At 46.2% G+C, this 22,217-nt stretch overlaps 1 protein-coding gene across 5 annotated transcripts in view; it reads right to left on the reverse strand.

The window, feature by feature from the left end:
- Positions 1 to 1,762: 1,762 nt before the first annotated feature.
- Positions 1,763 to 22,217, reverse strand: part of CLSPN (claspin) — a 449,296-nt gene continuing 428,841 nt past the window's right edge. For all 5 annotated transcript variants that reach the window (XM_078681155.1, XM_078681154.1, XM_078681157.1 and 2 more), the window contains exons 23-25: positions 21,985 to 22,064; positions 20,431 to 20,598; positions 1,763 to 4,059 (exon numbers count right to left, since the gene is read on the reverse strand). In XM_078681155.1, coding sequence (XP_078537281.1) covers positions 3,949 to 4,059; positions 20,431 to 20,598; positions 21,985 to 22,064 — 359 coding nt within the window. In that variant the 3' untranslated portion in view covers positions 1,763 to 3,948. The remainder of the gene's footprint in view (positions 4,060 to 20,430; positions 20,599 to 21,984; positions 22,065 to 22,217) is intronic.

Genomic DNA, 22,217 nt, shown 5'->3' on the forward strand with positions numbered 1-22,217 from the left:
ACATCCAGTACCCTTGGTGTAGATGAGGAAAGATTTGGTGCAGTGCTAACATCCGGAATTTTTCTTTGCGGATGAATTTGTTTAAAAACCTCAGGTCGAGTATTGGTCTGTATTCTCTGGTAGGGTCGTTTTTCTGTACCAGACTATAACAAGAATATATTCCTTGTCTTTGTGAAACCGGGACTATTTCTATGGCATCTTTCTACAGAAGACTGTTCACCTCCGCATGCAACAAGTGGCGTCTTTGGACATTTTTTTGTCGTGGAGGTACTGATGGAGGTTGGGATTCGAATCGGAGCAAATGGCCATTCTGCACAATATTCAGCACCCACTAGTCCTTTGTTATTTTCTTCCACTCTTCCAGATGAAACATAATAAAGATGAAATAAACCAATTTAGGACTAGAAATAATCAAACGTATGAGCTCAAGCTCCAGGATCCTCACAGAAGGAGCCGGAAAAAAGTATTGACCGGTCACCTGTGGTGCATGATGGGAGCAGGGGACTCCTGGAGGTCTTAAAGGCACGGTATCCAGGTTCTTGGAATTCGTAAAGGCAGTGTGCCAGTTTTTTAGTACTGTGATCTTTCATCTATGCAGGCTCTGGGCTAATTTCCTTCTATTACTTGCCTTTTTCTCAAAGATAAAGGGCTGTATTGGGAACACTATTGGAGTGTATGTTCTCTGTTACAGTATTTATATGTGAGATTATTTTCTTTGAATGAAACACACGTAATTGTGGCATATTAGCCTATTTGAAGTATATTAGACTGCATGTTTATATATGTATACATGTATATTTTTGAGGTAATCTGTACTTTACCTACACATACATATGTATTTTTGTATATGCTCCGGGGTCCCGCACGTGGACGAGGATTATTCAGTGCTTTTATGAGTTTGATGAGTATCCCCTGGAAGAGAACTGCACGTTTTGCTTTTGTGCGCTTACTGGTTTTTGCCACACTTTAATGTGGGATGATCTAGCATGTATTAAATTCACTGGCAAACTGAGGGATATATACATTCCACATGCCAATAGGGAATATAAGTAGCCACTAAATGGGCACGAGTTTTGGCTAAGTTGGACATATGACTGACATTTGTAGGCAATGTTTGGGCAAAAATATGTCAATGTGATTCTTTTCGTTTTAAAAAGAATCTTGTGCATGGGTTTCCTCTTTCATGCCACACAAAGTGTATGTACAACACACTTATGTCATTGAGGGATTAGGTGACTATACAGGGCTTGTTTGTAGCACTACAATGGTGGTAGTTTTTCTGTTTTTGCCCTAATGAAGTCGTAGGGAAGACCCTAAGATGACGAAACAAGTGTCACGAAGGCATAAATCAAGTTTGAAAACAAAATTCAGAGCGGCAAAAAAAAAAATCATCTAAGAGAAAGCTAATTTTGAGTTGTGATTACATATTGTACTATTATATGTATTTTGTAGTGTGTGCCTTAAAGTTATACAATAAGTTTTCTTAAATGATGTTCCACACAGAACATGACTTGCCTCAGTGCTGCACAATGGCAGGTGTATCTAGCAGAGGTCTCTGGTTGCTCTGATAACTATACGAGCTTAAAACAATTGGTGAAAAGCAGATGACAGAATGACCGTATGCTAAGTGTTCTTTACTATTTCATCTAAATGGAAAGCAAATGCGCGTTATATTTGCTCTGAAAAAAATCAGTAACTGCTGAGTTTATAACCTGCTGAGATTATAGGTTTTCTTAATAAATTAAAAGACCAACACAGCTCCTTCAGTGTCAATAAGAAACACATTTATTTATAAAAATTGACAATGTACAAAAACAAGTCATTGATAAAATACATTTACATTAAAATTTTGGTACGAAAAATTACAAAATTACAAATGTACATCTGCCAGTCACCCACCGAATAATATTAGTCATTTCAACATTTGATAAAAGGATGAAGAAAAAGGGTACATTGAGAGACAGGATTTTAAACCAGTCTCTAACTTAAGGGATTTTCAAAGATTGTACCGGCGTTTCCCTACTGGCAAAATAATTACAAACCTTACAATCCAGACACTTTGATTGTGAGAATGTCCTGTGCCCAGACTGCATATGTTACCCCACGCCCATGTATTTCCAATAAAGTTGCAACCAAATGTGACATAGGAACAACAGTATAACAAAAAAATGTGGCTGTTTGAATGAGATTAGAGCTTTGAATCCAAAAGCAGTCCATTTCACTGAAAAATCCAGTGATGTAAACATGACCCTACAGAGGCAGTTTGCATAGCCAGAAGTGATGTACTAAGTTAAAGTTCTATGGCATAGCTATTTCAGTATAAAAATGCAAAAAGCGCATCTACTAAAATGAAAAAGTACTAGGCACAATGCACTATTGCCAGAACGCTAGGAGACAAATCACATAAGGACATTTTATTTTAAAAAGTGTACGAGTGATGTCTTGAGTTTCACCATCACCATCCTAGAGTGGTCCAAATACAATGTTCTTTATGGTAGCAGAGGGATACATCCTTTGACAAAACAAGGAAAACCTACCAAATAATGTCAGGCAACTCCAGAACAAAAATCTCAATGGCATCAAACTAAACTCCACCATACACAAAGATAAACACACAAGTCCCAGAAATCAGCAGCAGCATAATTTAAGAAAATGTGTATCCTGTCCTCCCTCAGCTAAGTCCCTCAGTCAACCTTCAGTAAACAACTAGTTGGTTACTTCCCCAATACACAATAGTGCTATATGTGTCTATAAATCGCCTATGAACAGAACTGCGTCTAATGCTAGTTTTAAATTACTTCAGTTAGTTAAACTTCACAGAGGTCCTGCACCTAGAACAATGTATATACGAACAGCAACCACAATAGTCATAATCTAGGTTTATGATTCTCAAGTTCATAAAGATATAGGTCTTTGCTTCAACTAATACATAAATAAAGATACCAGCTGCAGTTTGAAAAACTACAAACGATCGTACTCTCACCAAAAATCAGTGCTCCAATATATATTGCGAATACAACAAAGGTAATAAGGACGAGTTGTAAACTGAGGTAGCTGCACATTATAAACAAGGGTGTTATTGTTGTGTAACAACTGATAGGCACCACTTGCACAGGATTCTTTAGATAGGTCTCGTGTGGATAACCACTCATACTGCAAATACATACATACTAGTAATCGTGAAACGGAAAAGTAGGAAACTAAAGAGGCGACATGTGTTTATGCCTTGCTTCCTTGTTTCATCTCCCAACCCCTATTTTCTACTAATAAAGGTAGGGCGGTTTGGTTAAAGTGCTCCACTCATGTCTAGCATGGCCAGCAAACAAAGCAAATGATGCTTGTCAAGTTTCAGCCCAGTATCATGAACATCTTGGAACCTGGTTCTGCAGTCCGAGGCAGTACTTGTTATGCTGGAAATCAGCAGTATTTCGTTAAAAAAAAAAAAAATTAAAAAGTCCAACCGAAGCAATCAAAAAGTGCTTTATTCCCCAAACCAAATGCCAGCACATACTCCACCTGAACCTTATTTAACATGTTGGAAGGAAAAACACTCATCTGTGCTGGGTAGTTACCATTGCTTCATGAACTACTTTGTCTGGTGAGCTTGCACAAACCTTGTGGGTGAAGTATAGCGGCCATCTTATACTACTAAGGTGGTGGAATAATTAGCATCAACAACGAAATGTGGGCACCTAAAAAAAACCAAATCTGTTCACCTCCAAGGTAAGACCTGCAGGAATCCCTTTAAAGCAGCCCTGGCTCGCTCGTTGAAGAGCGGACCCAAATTCATAGGTTTTAAAAAGTAAAACAATAGAATGGAGTTTGTGGTTTCCAACACCTCTGGCGAATGGTCCTGAATCCCAGCTCCAAACCTATATAGTTTTCCTCTAGCTTACACAATGCTTGTTTTAAGACTGTAGAATTGTCTTTTAAATAGTTCAGCAGGGATCAGCTCTCCAAGAATGGGAATATACTTCTAGTGCTTTTAGCTGCCGAAGGCTTTTCCAGTCTGGCACGTTTGGGAGATGGTGCTGCAATTGCTGATATTTTCTTGGACACCTAAAAGAAAAGGAAATGAAACGCTGCAATGAAACCAGAAAGAACTTCTAGCAAAGAAACGAGCATTAAAACTTTCACAACCTGATGTTTCCTCCGCAGGAATATAACCGTTTTGTACACTTCTGGTCTCCTTTCCCCCCCCTCCCCCTGATTTATTGTTTGTGATGATATCTGATTTGCGTCTGTAACCCCCACCCACGGGCTAATTGGTGACACATTTCTATTGTAATGCCTTACTATGTTTTTGTTTGTTTTCATGTTTCTATTTTCAATAAACAGTTTCAACAAAAAAAAACTTTCACAAAAGCTTTCAGTTTAAGGACGTCAATCGTTCTGGAAAATGCTGACACAGCTATGTTTAAGTATGCTACCAGCCACCCCCACCCCCAACTAACCACTTTGCAAAATGGCGAAACCAGGCAACTCACGGAATACCAAAGTTCAGTCTCCCAACCTGAAAAAATAAAGTGTGTTTCAAATCAGGAAGACCTTCAGAACTGCCCAGACTAATCAAAAAATACACTCACTTTGTAACTAGTTTTCTTCATTGCAGTCAAACACTGAATATTGATGTGCAGGATCCAAGGGCACTTTGAAGAAGAATACCTCTTCTAAAAAGTGGTTTGTGGCTGGCGTGGGCAAATTTGCCTTACTTTAGTTTACCTTACGTTAAAAACAAACCTATTTATTATAACTCAAAATGAATCAAACTAAGTCGAAATGGCAATGTGTTTCTAATAGATAATCCAACCTTGAGATTACTCACCTTTTGTGTATCCCCAGGCGAGGTACTAATCTGGAAATTCTGCAATAGATCTCCTGTACTTTCAGACTGGATCCAGCAATTTTGAAATGGCTTTACTGCGCTGGTAGGGGGATTTTGGCTCAGTCTCGGCACTGGGTAGCCCCACTGGACAGGAGATCTATATAGTGCCACCACCCTGCGCCAGTTTCGTTTTTGCCACACCTTTGATACCGATCCGAAGCTGCTCTCCGTGAAGTATTATCACTAATATGTATATACATATATAGATATATATATATATATAGATATATCTATATATATATATCTATCTATCTATCTATCTATATATATATATATATATCTATATATATCTATATATATATATATATATATATATATATGTTATGTTACGACTATTTATTGTGCGCACAGATACTCCAGCCAAGGAGCGTCCTGGCGCAGAGACAAGGTAGCCCGTAACACAACGAGAGGCTAAGAACAGAAACTAAGAAACAGCTAAAACAAGAAGGTTTTTATAGCCCTCCGAAAGGTCAGAAGGTCCTCCAGCAAGCGGATTTCAACAGGCAGGGAGTTCCATGCTGACGCAGCCATTACCCTAAACGAGCGGCCTCCCATACGGCTAAGCCTGAATCTGGGAACCACCGCAAGGGCCAGACCTTGAGAGCGGAGGCTACGGGCAGGGACATAAAAAGACAGACAACTCGACAGGATTTCCGGGCCTGTACCTCTCAAGATTTTAAAAGCAAGGCACAAGACCTTGAAGAGGATGCGCTTCCTAACCGGAAGCCAGTGTAGGGAGCGAATGACACCTGTCACTGAGCAGAATCTGGGCAAACCAACAATCGCCCTCGCCGCAGCATTCTGAACCCGTTGTAAACGGGTTAGTTCAGCCTGGTTAGCCCCAGCCAGGAGAGAGCTGGCGTAATCCAGGCGGGAGATGATAGTAGCCTGGATCACCAGCTGCCTGGTCGGGGCATCAAAGAACTTGAGAACAGGTCTCAAGCCCCTCAGGAGACCAAAACAACAGGCCGCGGTTCTTTTAGTATGGCCTATAAAGGAGAGGCCCGCATCCAGCCATACCCCCAGATTTTTCACTTCCGATACCGGGATCGGAGTAGGTCCCAACTCTGAGGGCCACCAGTGGTCACCCCACAACTCCACTCCCTTCCCGACGACCATCACCTCTGTTTTAGTGGCGTTTAGCTGAAGGCAATTGCCTGTCAGCCAGCTAGCCACCGCCTTCAGTCCGGACTGAAACCTGGGGGCCTCAATTTCCGCATCCCCGCTGAGAGTAACCGCCAGCTGAGTGTCGTCGGCATATGAGACCAAAGTAAGGCCCCACTGCCTAGCGACATCAGCCAGCGGTCTCACGTATAGATTGAACAACGTGGGACTCAGCGAGGACCCTTGCGGAACCCCCATGGCCAGTGGTTGGTAGTTGGACTTGAAGGGAGGGATGGCAACACAGAAGGAGCGGTCATCTAAAAAGGAGCAGAACCATTGCAACACCTGACCGCCAATACCAGTCTCCTCGAGTCGACGCAGGAGGATGCTGTGGTCTACCGTATCAAAGGCGGCGCTAAGATCTAACAAAATAAGCGGCGCCGTTTGACCAGCATCCAACCTTGCCCGGAGATGTTCCACCATCACAAGTAACGCAGTTTCCGTACTGTGCCCAGCACGGAATCCGTTTTGTGTGGGATCAAGGGCATTGGTCCGAGTCAGATGTTCAGACAGGGCCAAGTTGACGTGGGCCTCAGTGATCTTGGCTGGCCAGGGTAACAGCGAGATGGGGCGATAGCTTTCAGGCTTAGAAGGGTCCAGGGTGGGCTTTTTAATAATCGGGGACACCACAGCTTGTTTCCACTTAGATGGTACAGTTCCCGTTTCCAAGGAGAGGTTGACAAGGGAGCATACAGCTGTACGCCCCATAAAAGCTTGGTCTCGGAAGAGAGCAGGCCTTACTGGATCAGATGGGGACCCAGATTTGACTTGCAGCGCAAGTTTGTCAAAACCATCCAAGGTGAGGGGGGGGAAAACAAGCAGTGTAGTCTGATGGTGAACCCCATTAATACTTTCCGCAGTGGACACTATGCTAGGGAATGTCCTATATATAGCTTGGACCTTCCCCAAAAAGTAAGATGCAAGGGATTCACAATGGGAAAGGGAACTTACGGTCATAGTGGTAGTCCGCTTCGCCGTGAGATCTTTTACGGCCTTGAAGATAGCTTTTGACGGGTTCGGACTGTTCCGGAATTCGGTGGCATAAAAAGCCGCACGAGCTCGGCAGATAGCTCGATGGTAGAGCTTAACGGACTTGGCATATGCAGCTTTTAGATCAGCCCCATAGGTTTTCCTCCAAGCCCTCTCTGCTCGTCTACAGGCACCCTTTAGGGCCCGGAGAGAGCCATCGTACCAGGGACTCGACTCTCTGGGATTGATTTTAGTAGAAACGATAGGTATCAGAGAGTCCAAGGCCCTAGTTATCCATGAACAGAAGAGGTCATACCCCCTTTCCACATCCGTCAAAGGACCCAGCGGCTCCTCTAATAGAAGACAATGAAAGTCCTCTAACCTAAGCTTTTTCCAAGCCCTCTTCTGGACCCGTCTAGCCGTAGAGATGGAAGGAGTGGCCGAAACAGGGCAGAGGATGGACACCAAGAAGTGGTCTGTCCATTCCACCGGAGAGACAGAGGTAATTAGAATCCCCAACAGATTGGTAAACAGGGGATCCAGAATATGCCCACCCAGATGGGTAGGCTGGGAAACCATCTGGGGAAGTTGAAAGGCCTCCAGGTCAGAAGAGATGGAACGCACTGTCAGGCCAGAGAGGGTGTCGAAATGCAGGTTTAGGTCACCCATGATAGAAAAGTTGGCACAGTCAGCGACCAAAAGGCCAACAATATCAGGGAAAGCATTTCTGAACGCCACATCGCTGCCGGGTGGGCGATAGACGATCATCCCGGACAGGGTGAACTCAGGGCTGACAGAGACCTTGAACATGGCACTTTCACATCCGGAGATGTTTAGGGCACTCCAGACGCAAGGGTAGATAGATTTTACCACTAGCGCGATACCCCCACCCCTAGACGACCTATTCAAGATGTACATAGAATAGCCGGGTGGGCAGGCTAGATTGGTAATAGCGGTATCAGCGTCCTGTAGCCATGTTTCCGTCATGGCAAATACGTCTGGAGCTTCCTCCTCAATGAGGTCATAGATGTGCTGATAGTGTTTCAGCGCAGACCTAACGTTTAAATTCAGGATCTTCAGAGTAGTAGGAGTGTCTGTAATACGGCGGGTCTCCGAGGAAATAGTCCCTGGGAGAGGACGCGGAGAGTCAAGAGCCCACCCATTACAAGGGCAATGATAAGGGCCACGCAATGGGTGTACCGGTGGAAGGGTACAACAGCGGCTTACCTGACCGATGGCAAACAGGCAATCCCGCGAGTACGTCAGCATGGTGGACCCAGGATGGAATAATAGTCCTTAACCAGAGTACCGCGACGTCCAGCGCGTCCTTAGCGCGGACGGGCGCAGACGGGCACGACTCCGGCCACGCGAGGACGCGCCCGCTGCGCGATCCCGCTGCGCTAGGGAGGAGCTTTAAGTAGGTGTTCCAGGCTGCTCCTGCGCACTGAAGCGCTGGAGGGTAGAGACACCTCTATCCACACACCCCACTCCAAAATGGCGGCCAAAACGGACAGGTCACCCACCCCAGAGCCAAATCCGCCAAAACGGCAGTGCGGGGGACAATTATGGTGCAAGTAAGGGGCGCTGTCTAAAGGCAGGTACACAGACAAATTACACACATGTCTATATATATATATATATATATATATATATATATATATTGCTAGTCAGGATGTCCATTTCAGATCCATACAAGATATGCTTGTGGCCTAAGCGGGGCTTGAAGTGGTGCGATAGGTGCTGCCTCATGCACTCCAAAGGAGTGGGAGGCTAAATTATTCATGGTGCATGTGATGAGAGCCTGACTCAGCGTCTGTAGTGCTCCAGGTCAAAATCAAAGTTCCCATTGTCTTTCTCTTCCAAGTCATCGTAAAAGAGAAGCAGAAAAATATTATTCCATGTGAGGCAGTTCACAACTCCTTCCAATGTTTTTCCCTCTACCCCTTCCACCAAGGAGAGACTGCATAGGCTAGACTCTCACAGGATGAGCCAGCTTCTGTGCCAACAGGACCAATGTTTACTGATCTGATGACCAAGTCTGTCAGAAAAGTAGGTAAGAAGAATAGCAAAGCAGTCCAGAAAAGGACCCTGTCCTGGTAAATAGAGCTTTGCATTAAAAAAAGATTTGGCCTCGCCAAAAAGGAACTTCCAAAAAGCATCACAGTTCACTCTCCCAGAGGAAAGAATAATTCAACATTGTCTGAGGGGTGGAGGTGGGGGTGGGAGGGGGGTGCCTATTGGACAAAATGCCATGCACAGATATTGTTTCACTTCACACATTCAGCAAGCATTACTACTTCGATTAAGTAGTATGAAGAGTGGCCCATCTCCCTCATTCCGTGTTAAAGGTCTTTCTTATGTGAGCATTCCTTCAGACACACCAACTCTGAAGGGCTTTGCTTTGGTATCTATTGAATATGCGAGGTAGTACTCTTCAGGACAGAGTAGTTGTTAGCATCCCCATCACTAACTGTGAGGAGCTTATCTCTACCTTTTTCAGAAAAGGAGAGCCATAAGATTGCTGCCCACTGACTTTGGGGTACCTGCTGCACTTTGCAGGCCCTCTCAAAAGCAGTAATCCACTTGTGGATGTCATCCCCTTCTTTATAGGGGGGCACAATCTTGCTTAGGTGTCTATTTTCATAGGCCTATCTTTATCCTTAGGGATATTGCTGCCACCAGTGGGTTCTAACCCACTCTCTCTATGCTCTCTAGCCCGAGCAAGCTTCTCTTTGGCCAGGGCAACCTCAAGTTCCTGTCTTTCAATCCTAAGAGCAGGTTCTTTCATATTTGCCTCATGTTCCTTTCTCTGAAGCAAGGCCATGAGAGCAATTTGAAGCATGAGAGTGGAGAGATTCCATGGAGTGGGATCTTCCTCTTCTCTGCCTCTGGTTAAGCCCACTTGGGGGTCTGTATGGGGGCTGCCCATACTGACTCCCATGTATGCTTAAGTTAGCCCGACTAAGTCTTCTGACTGGGACCTGGCTGTTTGTCTCAAGATCAGAATCATCTTCTTCTCCCCCCTCTTCTTCTGGTACTGGTGTATCAGCATTGTCATCTGTGGAGGGGAGGACTTCATCTGCACTACCTGTGTCACCTGTCCTAGGTGGCTGTCAAGCATCATACTCTTCTAAGAGCTCGACCAGAAACTTGAGGGTAGGGTGTGAACCCTGTTTTAGCCTTCTAGAAGTACACAATTGTCTCAATCCTTGGAAGGCTAAGGTGTCATATCTCGAAGCAATCCCCAAGGGATCCACTTCTGCAGGCAGAGAACCACTGGGGTTCACTGTCTGAGACATGGTTTCTAGTGAGGTGGGGTGTTGCACCTACCTACCAGGGCCGGTCCTAGGACTTTTGGGGCCCTGGGCGAAAGGGAAGATGTGAGGCCCCTCTAATTTGGGACATTCAGTGCCGGCGTTAGTGCTGGTGGCCGTTGGTGCGACAATATCAGTTGGTCGCCTCGCCAATGAGCTCCTTCGCTATGAATTCCCTCACTACCACCCTGTAACAGTGCTCCTCAAGTTATGCTATGTAGATTTATTCTATGCAGATTTATAAAGTAGTTAGCCGCCTGAGGGCTTCCCAGTGCTGCGTGAGTCGATCGCCATGTATACTAGCGTGATTCTGAGGCGGTACATGTCTAGAGCAAGTGGAGCAAAGCCATGTTTTAAGCATTTTCTTAATCTGGTCCATTTAGTTTCTGAGATCAGTGGGCATAGCATTCCAGAGCTTAGGGGTCAAATGCGAGAAGGATACACACACCCCAATCTGATCTTTGGACCTGTAGCAATCAAGCATTGGAGGATGTTAAGGTACTGCTAGGATTGTAGGGTACCAGGAGGGTCCATTGTAGTTGATTCCCCTATGCACCAAGTAAAGTGTCTTAAATTCTACCCTTTCCTTCACTTGAAGCCAGTGAAATGTTTGCTGAGGTATGTTTGGGAAGCTTGAGGATAGTCCTTGCTGCCACACTTTGGGCTAACTGGAGTCTCTTGGTGATATATTTGGGTGAGCCCATATACAGGGAATTTCCATAGTCCAAGCAGGAAAAGAATCAGCACTTGGGCCACTATTCTCCTAGATTGTGTAGGTAGGAGGTCTAGGATTTTCCGTAGGGTTCTGATAAAGCCAAAGCAAGATGCTGTAAACGTTTTTACTTAGGCCTCCATAGATAGGGAGCTATCCAACCACATACCTAAGATCGTAATGGGGAGGGGGAGAGATTGGTAGTGCCCCCAGACACTCTGGCCATCCGAGGGTTGTTTGCGGTGTTGGCTTGTTTCTTAAAATCATCAGCTTGGCTTTGTTTCCCTTCAATTTAAGTGAGCAGTTAGCCATCCATTATGCAACTTTCTCTAAAAAAGGGACTAGTTGTTGCAAACCTTTTCCCAGGTAAAGGGAGACTGGCAGTTGGGTGTTGTCGGCAAAGGAGACCATCAACTTGCCAATGGACTTAAATAAATGTTGAAAGGGGTAGGCCTCAATGCAAAGCCCCACGGAACCCCACACTACTCATTCAACAAAGCCCAGCATTACATTCCACTGTTTAGTTGGAAGGCTCAAGGAACAGCTTGGCGTCAAAAGATTACAATCATTTTCATTATTTAGAGATTTTTCTTCACAGCCTAGCGCATGAGCATATATTCCACAGTCAGATATTAAAAATCAATGACTTCATGTCAGGAAACTGCCCTGTGATCAATACTTAGAAGCGGGTGTTACAATCCCCTCTAATGACGACAACTGCGTTTGCTAACCTGATATTAAAGGTAATTTAAAAAGCTCTGCCCGGTAGTGATATGTGGCAGCCCAGTTATTTTTGGCACATGCCACCCCTCTGTTCTGGCCCGGAGGTCTATATACTTCAGACCTGGCAACTGAAATGGTGCCACTGCATGAAGTGCTGTTCCAGTCCAGGTTTTTCTTTGATTTCTGGGGCTTGTTGTCTTGCTTTATAATGGCATGAACAAAACTACAAGCACCAGAAATCAAAATAAAAACTTGGGATGTAGTAGGACATCTTGCATGGACCAGGGAAATTTAACAGGTGGCCCCTTAGTGACATACAACCAATCTCCAAGCCAGCCTGTTCTCGCCCGACACCATTATATGTGTATTAGAAAAAAATTACATCCTATAGCCTTTCCTTTTACATCAGCAAGATTGTCACATAGATCAATTTGTAAAGTCCTCTCACTTTGCACTCAAAGAAAAGAAAACTCTATGTTAAAAGAATAGGCAGCAATTTGTCAGAACACATCCCCTGATATTTGATGTCTGTCTTTGAAATTTACAGGCATCTTTATTGCTCATTCACCTTCCAAACTCCAGGGGCCTTATTTATGAAGGCCTTGCGCCGCCGGTGCGTCACTTTTAAAATGGGAAAAAGTGACGCACCGGTAGCGCAAGGCCTTCATAAATAAGGCCCCAGCATTTTAAAGTTAGGGGTCCTGCAGCTGCCCCCTCCACCCCCCGCACTCCTACTTCCAGCACCTATAGCCTTCTTTGTCTCCTATACGGCATGTATCTTATTTCTTTACACTTTTCCTTACCTCCTCCTGGTCTAAGCACACTGTTTCCCCATAGTCAGAGTGTGTTGCTGCTATTTACTTCTCTCAAGTATCCCCTTTGCTTTCCTCTCTCAGCCTCCCTCCAGCATCTTGTCTCTTGATCACCTTTCTCGTCCTAACACAAACTGTCTCACGTTTGAAGTCTTCCCATTTCCCCTCTATTGCTATATGTTATCTTCCCACTTTCGCTCCGCACGCTCCCATCCACTTATCTCCTAAAGGGCAGGGTACACCACAGACCCAGATGTTAACACACACAACAAATGTGACAATATAAAAGCAATAATTCAAAAGCATCTTTATTGCTTATTTACCTTTGGAAAACAGCAGGGTTATTTAGGGGGTGCTGTAGCACCCCACTCACCCCTATTTCCAGCGCATGTGAAAATTCTCTGGACTGCCCACACAGCAAATGCACCTACAAATGTAAAACTCTGCTGTGTTACATGGACTGTGGCAGTAAAGTCAGGCATGACTCAGTTCCAGAACGTGAGGATATTTGCAGTCTTATATTATGTGAACTCAGCTCTAAGGCATTAGAGAGCTTTACATGATCGCCAGTTACGTTACAAAAGGATATTTTCATTTTTTAGGGGCGTGTGGAAATAGTGATATGCCCAGAATCACAGGATGTTCAGCAGACGCTGGGACTCTAACCTAGTTCTTCAGTTCTATTAGGCTGCTCAATGCGCACAAAGCCCAGAAGAAAGCGTTTGTCCCATGGGCTTCAGAGCCATACTTTAGTGCTACAAAGTTCAGGAGATGGGGTGGGGGGGGGAGGGCGGCCCAACCCTGGGTGTCACAGTTCTGAATAATGACTGTATTTCCCAGGGCAGGGCCCCCCAAACTTGGGCTTAGAGGTCTGATCCATTGCTGCAGGGCACAAGGGGCCTCTCCTACCCTGGGCCTCTTTGCGCTGGATAAGGGATGTGAGGCCGAGAGATAGGGGCCCCGCACTTGGGCCCTGATCCAGTGCATGGAAGCCCAGGGAAGTGGGGGCCACCTCCCCCGGGCTTAAAAGAGGTGTGGTGCTTTTACTATAAACTTTGCCCAGCCACGGCTTCTCCCTCTTCTACTGCGCCGCCTCTCCGCACCTATTACAGTTCAGCCGATCCTGAAAACAAAAGGGCCATTTGTTGCTTGGAAACGCAAATGGCACCTTTTCAACAGAGCACAGCCTGGCCCTTGACCTGCTCACACACAATAGTCTTCCCTGCTGTTCCAAGACCCCTGGCCATTCTTTCCATCCCTCCATGCCCGTGATCCCAGGACTGACACCACGCCTTTATAACTGCTCACGTTTAGGCACCTCATTAGCAAAATGTAAAATTGCAGTGATCGGAGGGGAGGGGGGGCCTGACTTTAATGAAGCCTTTCACGTGGAAGCGAGGCCCCAGCGAGGCCCCATGCGTTTGAGCCGAGCGCGAGGCCCTGGGCGGCTGCCCATACTGCCCATGCCTAGCGCCGGCCCTGCTACCTACACTCTGTGTTTTCCTACAGAACCTGTCTAGGAGTTGTAGTCGGGGTGTGCTAGGCCCAGGCTCTACAACAGCTAAGTTCAGTAGAACTTAAGTATACGAAGACTTGTTTTTATATGTACCTACAGGTACCTATGCGATCTTTCAAATGATATCTCAAGATTACAAGTGGTAAAACAACAGCAAGCTCTAATCCCAACCGCTGCACACCAGTGTGAGAAGTTGGCCTGGTATATGATGTTCACTATTCTAGTGAGCACCTTGCACCAGTCCAAACAACCCTTATGGTGATGGTTGTAAGTCAACCTTATAGACCAGCTATCCTAGTGGTAGCGTGGACAGAACAGTCTTGGGCTAAAAGACTCTTGAGGGCGTGTAAAGCCAGCTGTTTTACCATATGTAACCCCTTGAATATCAAATGAAAGGACACCACACAGGATATAGATAAAATATATATGTATTGATTTACTAACACTCTTTATGACATCAGAGGCCAAAGCACATAACAAGTTACTCTTAGAAACACTTTAAATAGCACAATTTATAGTTAGGCCCTAGGGGCGTGTAAAACAATATACTAAGTAAGTGGTATAAGAATCACTACTCGGGAAAAGGAAAGTCCGAGGGCCTAGAGAATCGCTGGGGCTACACTATCTGACCCTTAGGTTAGGAGTAGGAGGCCCACAGGCGGCGCGTGCAGTGTCAGTACACTCATGCGAGAGTCAATAGAAAGTCAACTTAGAAGGTAAGTAATTGAAGATTTAGGACAGTTCCGGTCTAACTAGTAACGTACAACTAACAAAACTAGACACTAGGATAGTCAATCCCTACAGGAGCACCGAAGTACTCGTGTTACCTCACCCACGGTCTGCGGGTGCATAGGTGTCAAAGTGTGTCGGGTTTTCTCGTTGATTCCTATGGAGCCTTGGAAGAAGATGCTGCAGGCGACCAGGAGGAAGATGTGCGGGTGGATCCAAGGGTGGATCGGAGTTGAAGAAGACCTGAAAGCAGAGGGGAGAGTCTAGGTCACTAGCCAGTGACCGGGTGGAACCAGATGTCGTTGAGGAGCAATCAGGTGCTGTCGTGAAGCTGGTCGTTGCAGCCACGCGGACCAGGAGGCGTCGAGGATGACCAGGTGCTGGAGAGAAGCTGTCCCACGAATGGAGGGGTCGACTTCAAGATCGGAGCCAACAAGCCTAAGCAAAGGCAACCCACGCAGGATACACAAAGAGCTTCTGGTGCAGACCAGGAGGGTCTGAGGTACTTCACCTTTTCAGGGAAGCAAGTGCCAGTCTGGAGCAACCAGACCAGCGATGGATTTTCAAAAGGATAGTCGTCGCAGGAATACTAGCCAACTGGCCAGCAACCGGGACAACGCGTCGAGCAGAACACAAGCAGAAGGGCCCAACGCAGATCTCGTGGAGTGTGGAGGGCTGGTCTTCGGTGCAGGTGGAGCTCGGTGTCTCAGTCCCCAGTGCACAGCTTCGAGGATGCCTCAGGAGCTGCGCTGTTGCAAGTTGGAGACTTTCCAAGTTGCCTGGGTCCACGGGTTCCGACGCCTTCCACGGGGCTCAGCTGTGCCGGAGTCGTGCAGTGGGGTCAGAGAGGTCCGGGAGTCGAGGTCTTGTCAGGCGCTGTGCTCGGGTTCCGGCGGGATCGGGGACAAATCAAGCCGTCGAGTTGCTGGATGATGCCTGGTTGCCCAGGATGGTTACTCCTTGGTCATAAGGGAGATTCTTCAGTCTTCAGCTCTGGTGAATGTCTAAGGGTCCAGAGTTTCGTTTCAAGTTGATATCAGGATAAATTTAAAGTCTCCTGGGTCAGCTCCTACCTTTATACAACTAAAGGGGGCTGGTTTACTCACTAGGTCCCTCCTATGGGTGGGACCAGGAAGGGGGGTGGTTACACCCCCTTTCCTTTGTCCAGTTTCGCGCCAGAGCTGAGCTGGAGTGCCCCCGCACCGGCTTGAACTGGACTATGCATGGAGCACCTAGTGTGCCCCAGGCAGTGTCTCATTCTATTCAGCCCTCCCTGTCCCAATACACAAAGTCCAATCTGGGGTGGTGCTCGCACCTCTCCAGGCAGGAAACCTATTGTCCAAACTTCCGTGACCGGAAGGACTCCCAGCAGCAGGAGGTCAGACTTGTGTCTGTGGCAGCAGCGTCCATTTTGTGAAGCTGGGGCTCTGGTTAACTTTAACCGGGATAGTCAGCAACAACATGTCTTCTACCTCTAGAAGGGTGGAATGATACCCCCATCGCCAGAATTGGCGAGGGGGTAGTATTCCAAAGCGTAGGACACCTTACACGACATGTTTAGATAAAGTCAAACCAAAGTTAGCATTCAACCGCGAGGATTATAATGCACTTAAGAGTATATGGTATGGCGATATCATAGAACAGCTATAAGGACATGGTTCCGAAAGCTGCAGACAGGCTCAGCTTATGCTAGAGCACCATCTCACACATAACCAAGCACTCTGCCTCCAGGATTGTTAAGGCCTGCCATAGGAGTGACTTATAGGTTACTGTGTGTCTTTATATAAGGGTAGATATAAGAATACTATACCTAAGCAAGGGGTGATTACACGACCTTGCCCCAGCTGAGTGATCAGCCAGTTGTGTCAGTTTGAGTGACCCGCCAGGGGTGGCATAATACATGCTGCAGCACCTGGTAGGCCTTGGTTACACCTATGCCCCGAGTACCTAGGGTACCCTTCTACAGGGGCTGACAAGGTGAACCAATTCCCAAATGGATGTACCTAGAGTACATGGTGTGAATTTAGAGAGAGTGCATCTGGGCTGTGGGTCTGATTAGCAGGCCCACAGCCACATCTAAGTCGAAAACCAGTGAAAGTGGGGGTGACCATAGGAAGCAGACCCTACTCTCCTACAGCCACAGTAGGAGGAGACAACATGCCATCGTCAGGGGAGGTGTCCAAACCACTGTCATCCCCCAGTTTCTCTCTCCAGTCCTGCTCAGTGTTCAACTGGTCAGTCAAAGGGTCACCTGACCCCTCCCAGTCCTCCTCATCATCCTCTCTGTGCCATTGTTGGTGAAAAGGGACCCCAGGAGTTAACAGAGGCATAAAAACCCCATCCGGTGGCAGTTCCGGTGTCGGATGCCGCCGGTCCGGCTCCTTGTCCACGTCGGGATGTAGGCCGGGGTCACTGCCAGCAGGGGAGCGGACCAGTGCCTAACGCGGTAGTGGTGCCATTAGGAGCGGCGCCGGTAGAGGCGTAACCAGTTGAAACGGCGCCAATTCGGATCCAGGCCTGGATCCAAGAGGAGCCTGCGGTGCCAGAGCCGCCGGCAGAAGAGACCTTGGCCCCCCAACCAAGTCCGCGGGGCCCAAAGGCACGCCGGCGGGGTCAGTCTACCCAAAGATGGTAGCATCGCCTCGTAGAACGTACTTAGCTGGGCGAGGGTCGCTCCGGGTCCCGGAAAGGGAGGGAAACTCAGAGTCAACTGTTCGGACTCCGCGCGCAGCCGTGGGAGGTCACCACCCGCGTGCCTCATCGGATCGGCCGACCGACGAGGAGAAGTCCAAGAGAGATGATACTTCTTCGACTTCTTCTAATGCTTCAACTTACCCGACCCAGAGGGCAAAGACTTCAATGATTTAGAACCGGAATGGTGTTGGCTCCACGACCGGTCCCTCAACCTCCTTCTTGACCGGGATCTCAAATGGCATGGAGCAGACTGCCGCCGTTCAAGCAGCTTTCGGGACCGCTCCTGCAAAGCCTTCGGCGCCATCGACCGACAGTCGGAGCACGACTTGGAGTCGTGGTCGTAGTCGTTCTCCAGGCAAAAGAGGAACTAGTGGTGCTGATCCGTCACGGACATCAGTCGGTTACAGGAACCGTAGGCCTTGAAACCGGGCATCCCTCGCGCACCTTTTCGGAGTCGGAGACTCGAAACAAGAAGTCGACAAAAGTAGAGAAAAAGTTAGTCAAAAATTTACTGAGGTACCCCCTTCCCGGATATGCGCTGGCTGGCGTGAAACAAGAAAGAACTGACGTCAGCGCACGAGGGCGGTGGCTAATCAGCTGCTGAGACGTCATCCCAGCGTCCACGATGCGGATGACTGACGCAGAGACGACCGATGCCACCTTCCGACACGCAGAGGTACTGCTGACGAAAAAGCTTTCCGGATCCAGTCTGATGCCTGGGGATAATTCTAAGGTAAGGAATCTATAATTAACATGTTTCTTTCAGATAGCAAAAGACACACAAATGATGGACACACAAATGGACAGAATGCAGAACAAATCAAAACATTCACCTCCAGTCAAGATATCTGGGTTAAATTCATTATTCTTTTACCCCGAAACCGATTCCAATATGCTTGTTTCCGGTCCAGGGAAGACCTGGCTTGACGTACACAGATGTACAGAGGAAGTGGTTGCTTTGCCATTGCTTTCAAAGGCAAAGTCAGGCTAGCAGTACCCAACTGCTCTACCAGTCTGCAGTGCCAGCCTGAGGGAACATGTTTTAATTGGGAGACCTCCAGGGTGGGACAATTCAGTGCTGCAGCTCTGTGGTGGCCCTTAACTTATATGCCAGGGCACCATTTACTAGGGTCTTGCAGGTAAGTTAGCCATTTTCAAATGAGTAAAGCCAATTCAACATACACTTTTGGGTCAGGGCTCTGGCACGGAGATCTGGTTAGCCGACCTCAACGCACTCCGAGCCGTAAAACCAGCAGCATCAGTGAAAACTTGGGGGTCACTATAGAGAGCACATATGATAACAATTCGCCAATTTTGCTACTTCCCTTGGTCCCTCTCCCAGGAGAGGAAAATACATTTAAATTATATGCATCACATACAGTCATCGAAACGCACAAATTGGTTAAAAGCAGACAAGCTCTCATTCCATGGCTGTTCTCTTATCTGTAGCTCCATCATACAAAAAAACAAAAGAAATTAGAAAACATGAGGGTCTTCCTCTGTTTCTTGTAGAGAAAATGCTGGGCCTTAATCTTCTAATAACTTCGAACCCACCATCTAATTCCAGCTCCAAACAACTAACACAGCTTTAACAACAAAGCTGATCTTTTACTTCGTAAAACCTCAATTACTGAATACCCCTCTTCAAAAACCAAAACAAAAAAAGAGAATACTTGGTGAATTTCGTACAAGTGTACATTTTTGAAGTTTATAATTCTGAAACACGTGTCAGTTTTGTGATACTACATATGTAGGTATGTGCCCATGCAACCTGCACCAAGCAGCCAGTATCTGCTGCTCTCTGTAAAGTGTTTTTTTCTCCTATTGGTGAGGCTTGCACTCTACAAATTAGAAGCTATATCAACAATAGCGAGTCACCCACCATCCCAACCTGATTTACCCCCCACCATATTATTATGGCGGGGTATCGCGGCAGACGCTTTTCCGACTGTCGGCAATCGTTCCGGTTGCCGGCCCGGCGGAGCAAGAGCACAATATGGTGGTGGTGGTGCCTAGAAGGCACAGCCATCCATATTATGATGGATGGTTTAAAAGGCCTTTCCATGGCGGCGATATCGCCATGGAAAGGCTGGCGAGGACTTGCTTTGGGGGCCCGTTGCGGGCCCCCAGTGGAAGGGAGGGATGCACTTGGGGGGTACCCATGGTACCTCCCTGAAGTTCCATTCACAAGGTGGCAGGTACCGCGCGGTGCCTGCCATGTTGTGCATGGGAATGGTTGAGGCACCAAGATGTGCGGTTTAGTGGAGAAGGTAGCACAACACTGAACAAACTCTTTTGAAGAAACACTCTTCAAAAGGACAACTTTTACACTGGCAAAGAGCACACAGTAGTACGTATGGAGGCCTGAAACCAGAGGGCAGTGTAAAATAAAGCGATCTGGAAGGAAGACATTTCCAGAAAGGGACACATTTAAAGCACAATGGAAGAAAGAGTCACAGTAAACTCAGGAATAAGGAGGGGAAATATCAAGTGTATCCGATGCCTCGTAGTCCAAATGCCACGCTAGCTGCAGTTGTAATACTCGACGGGGGCACGTTTAGGTTACTACCAACTTGTTGGAAGGAAAATAGACCAAAGGACACAAGAAATCTTAGTTTCAAGTTAAACAACCAAATGACATGGCTGCAGTAAAGACTATAAGATTTAGGCAAAGAATGTTGGCAAAAAAAAAAACACCCTGTGCCCAAAGACCACACTGACATTCTATATAGAAGTATTTGGTCCTGGTTGTTGAAAAAAGGTATTGGGGACACATTCAAATCCCAAGTTAGAAAACAGTGGGGAGGGGTGTTAGCATTCAACACCACAAGTACAACCTCAACAGAAATTTGGACCTGCCAAACGTCTGGCAAAAAAACCCAAAAAACGCTAGTGGATGTTTGAAACCCTACCGTTGGCTTGGCTTTTGTTTTGGTGGTGTCTTCCTTCTTGCCTGGAGAAAGTGCTTGGAAAACAAAGTTTCTGGTGTTGCGAGGGGCACCGAGATTGAGATCCGACATGGCTGTGAGCTTTTGAAGAACCTCCTTGGGCTTATTAAGCAGTGATCCAGTTTTCATCACCTGCAAAGGCACAAAATTAGCAAATTAGTTATATAACAGATCATCAAAAAAGCCTCAGAATGGATTACAAATTGTAATTCAATGTATTCTGCCAAGCATCTACGATTCAGCTGGATAACCAGTTTATTACAGAAGTTGGAGAAAGTAAATTAAACGTAGAGGAAGGTACACAGGACATCGTAAGATCATGTTTAATATTTCAGTTAAGGAAAAGCAATGCTGTGAGCATGGGGGGAGGGTGCAGGGGGTTGTACCTCTATTAATGAAGGAGCAGGAATCCGGGATTTGGAATAGGAGAAGTCGGGCAGGAATTTAGTACACACAATGTTGATATATAAAGGTTTACCCACTTGAGAAACCACAAGGTTTTGATTGAAGACCCTCACTTACTCTATTAGAGACATGCTTTGTCATCGGGTCTCAGCCTGGTCACTAAAAACTAAGAATGAGTTCAACCATATTCCAGGGAACACTTTGAGATGTTCTATCTGCCTGTGTGCTACATGTTTTGTCTGTCCATACTGAGTTGAGTAGGACAACAGACTAACATGTCTGGCGACACTCATTTGAATTCTGGGGCACTTATGATGATTGTCCTAACAAAGCTTCAGACCCATGTGGGCCTTCCAGAAAAGACTGCAACTTGTCAACATAAAAATAGGGTCCAGGGTAATTATATCCCTATCTCACCCGGACAATTTCTTTTTATTTAACGACAAACACCCACAATTAAATATAAGGGGATACCTGGGTGTTCAAATGCATTTTTATTTACAACTCAAGCAGATTGAAAATCTCTGGAATATGGTTGAGCCTATCCTGGTTTTTAGGGAACAAGATGAGACTCAATAACAGTGAGGGTCAAAATCTTGTGGTTTCTCAAGTGGGTCAACTTTTATTTATCCAAAGTGGCATGTTCAGTGGAACCACAGATTACAGGTTATCAGGTATCCTTTGGTGCGAGTAGCTTCAGACTGACCGACAGAATCTTATATCTCAATCGTTCTCTCTCCCCTCCACGATTAGATACCGCATGGTGACGTATCGGGTTTGAGTATATTGCAGTAATTTAGCAAGGTGCGTTTTAAGGTGTGTCGACCGTGAAAATAAGAGAAAAGCCTTCTATGCATCACTGTCATGACTTTGTGAATAATTCACCCTTGTGCTACCTTGTTTTAAATATTCTTTGGAAGTGTGCTACAAATGTACAGTTTAAGCTAAAGAAACAACAGTTTGGAAACTTACATCATTTCTAGCCCCCCACAACCAACCAACCTACCTACCTAGACACCTGTGTGTGCTTCAAAGCACCAACCCTTTCTTTCCAAAGAGTAAAGTTACAAAAAGATTAAAAAAACATATCAGCAACATTGTAAAAGTACTCACACGTGGGACGACATTACATTTGAAGGCTTCAAAGAGATTGCTGGACTGTGCCTTTTCAGACTCTTGTACAGTAGTAGTGGCTGAGAAAAACAGATTTGTCATTAATCGAAAGTTGCACCCAGCAATAGAAAGAGAACTATGAAACATTTCCTTATTGCTTAATTACAGCGATGCCTCCCTTGCAAGAAATGTAACTGTGTAATGCTTTCAAGAGATTGCTGTGTTGTACATGG

The sequence above is a fragment of the Lissotriton helveticus genome, chromosome 3_1 (assembly GCF_964261635.1).
Source record: "Lissotriton helveticus chromosome 3_1, aLisHel1.1, whole genome shotgun sequence".
In the NCBI taxonomy this organism is placed as follows: Eukaryota; Metazoa; Chordata; class Amphibia; order Caudata; family Salamandridae; genus Lissotriton; species Lissotriton helveticus.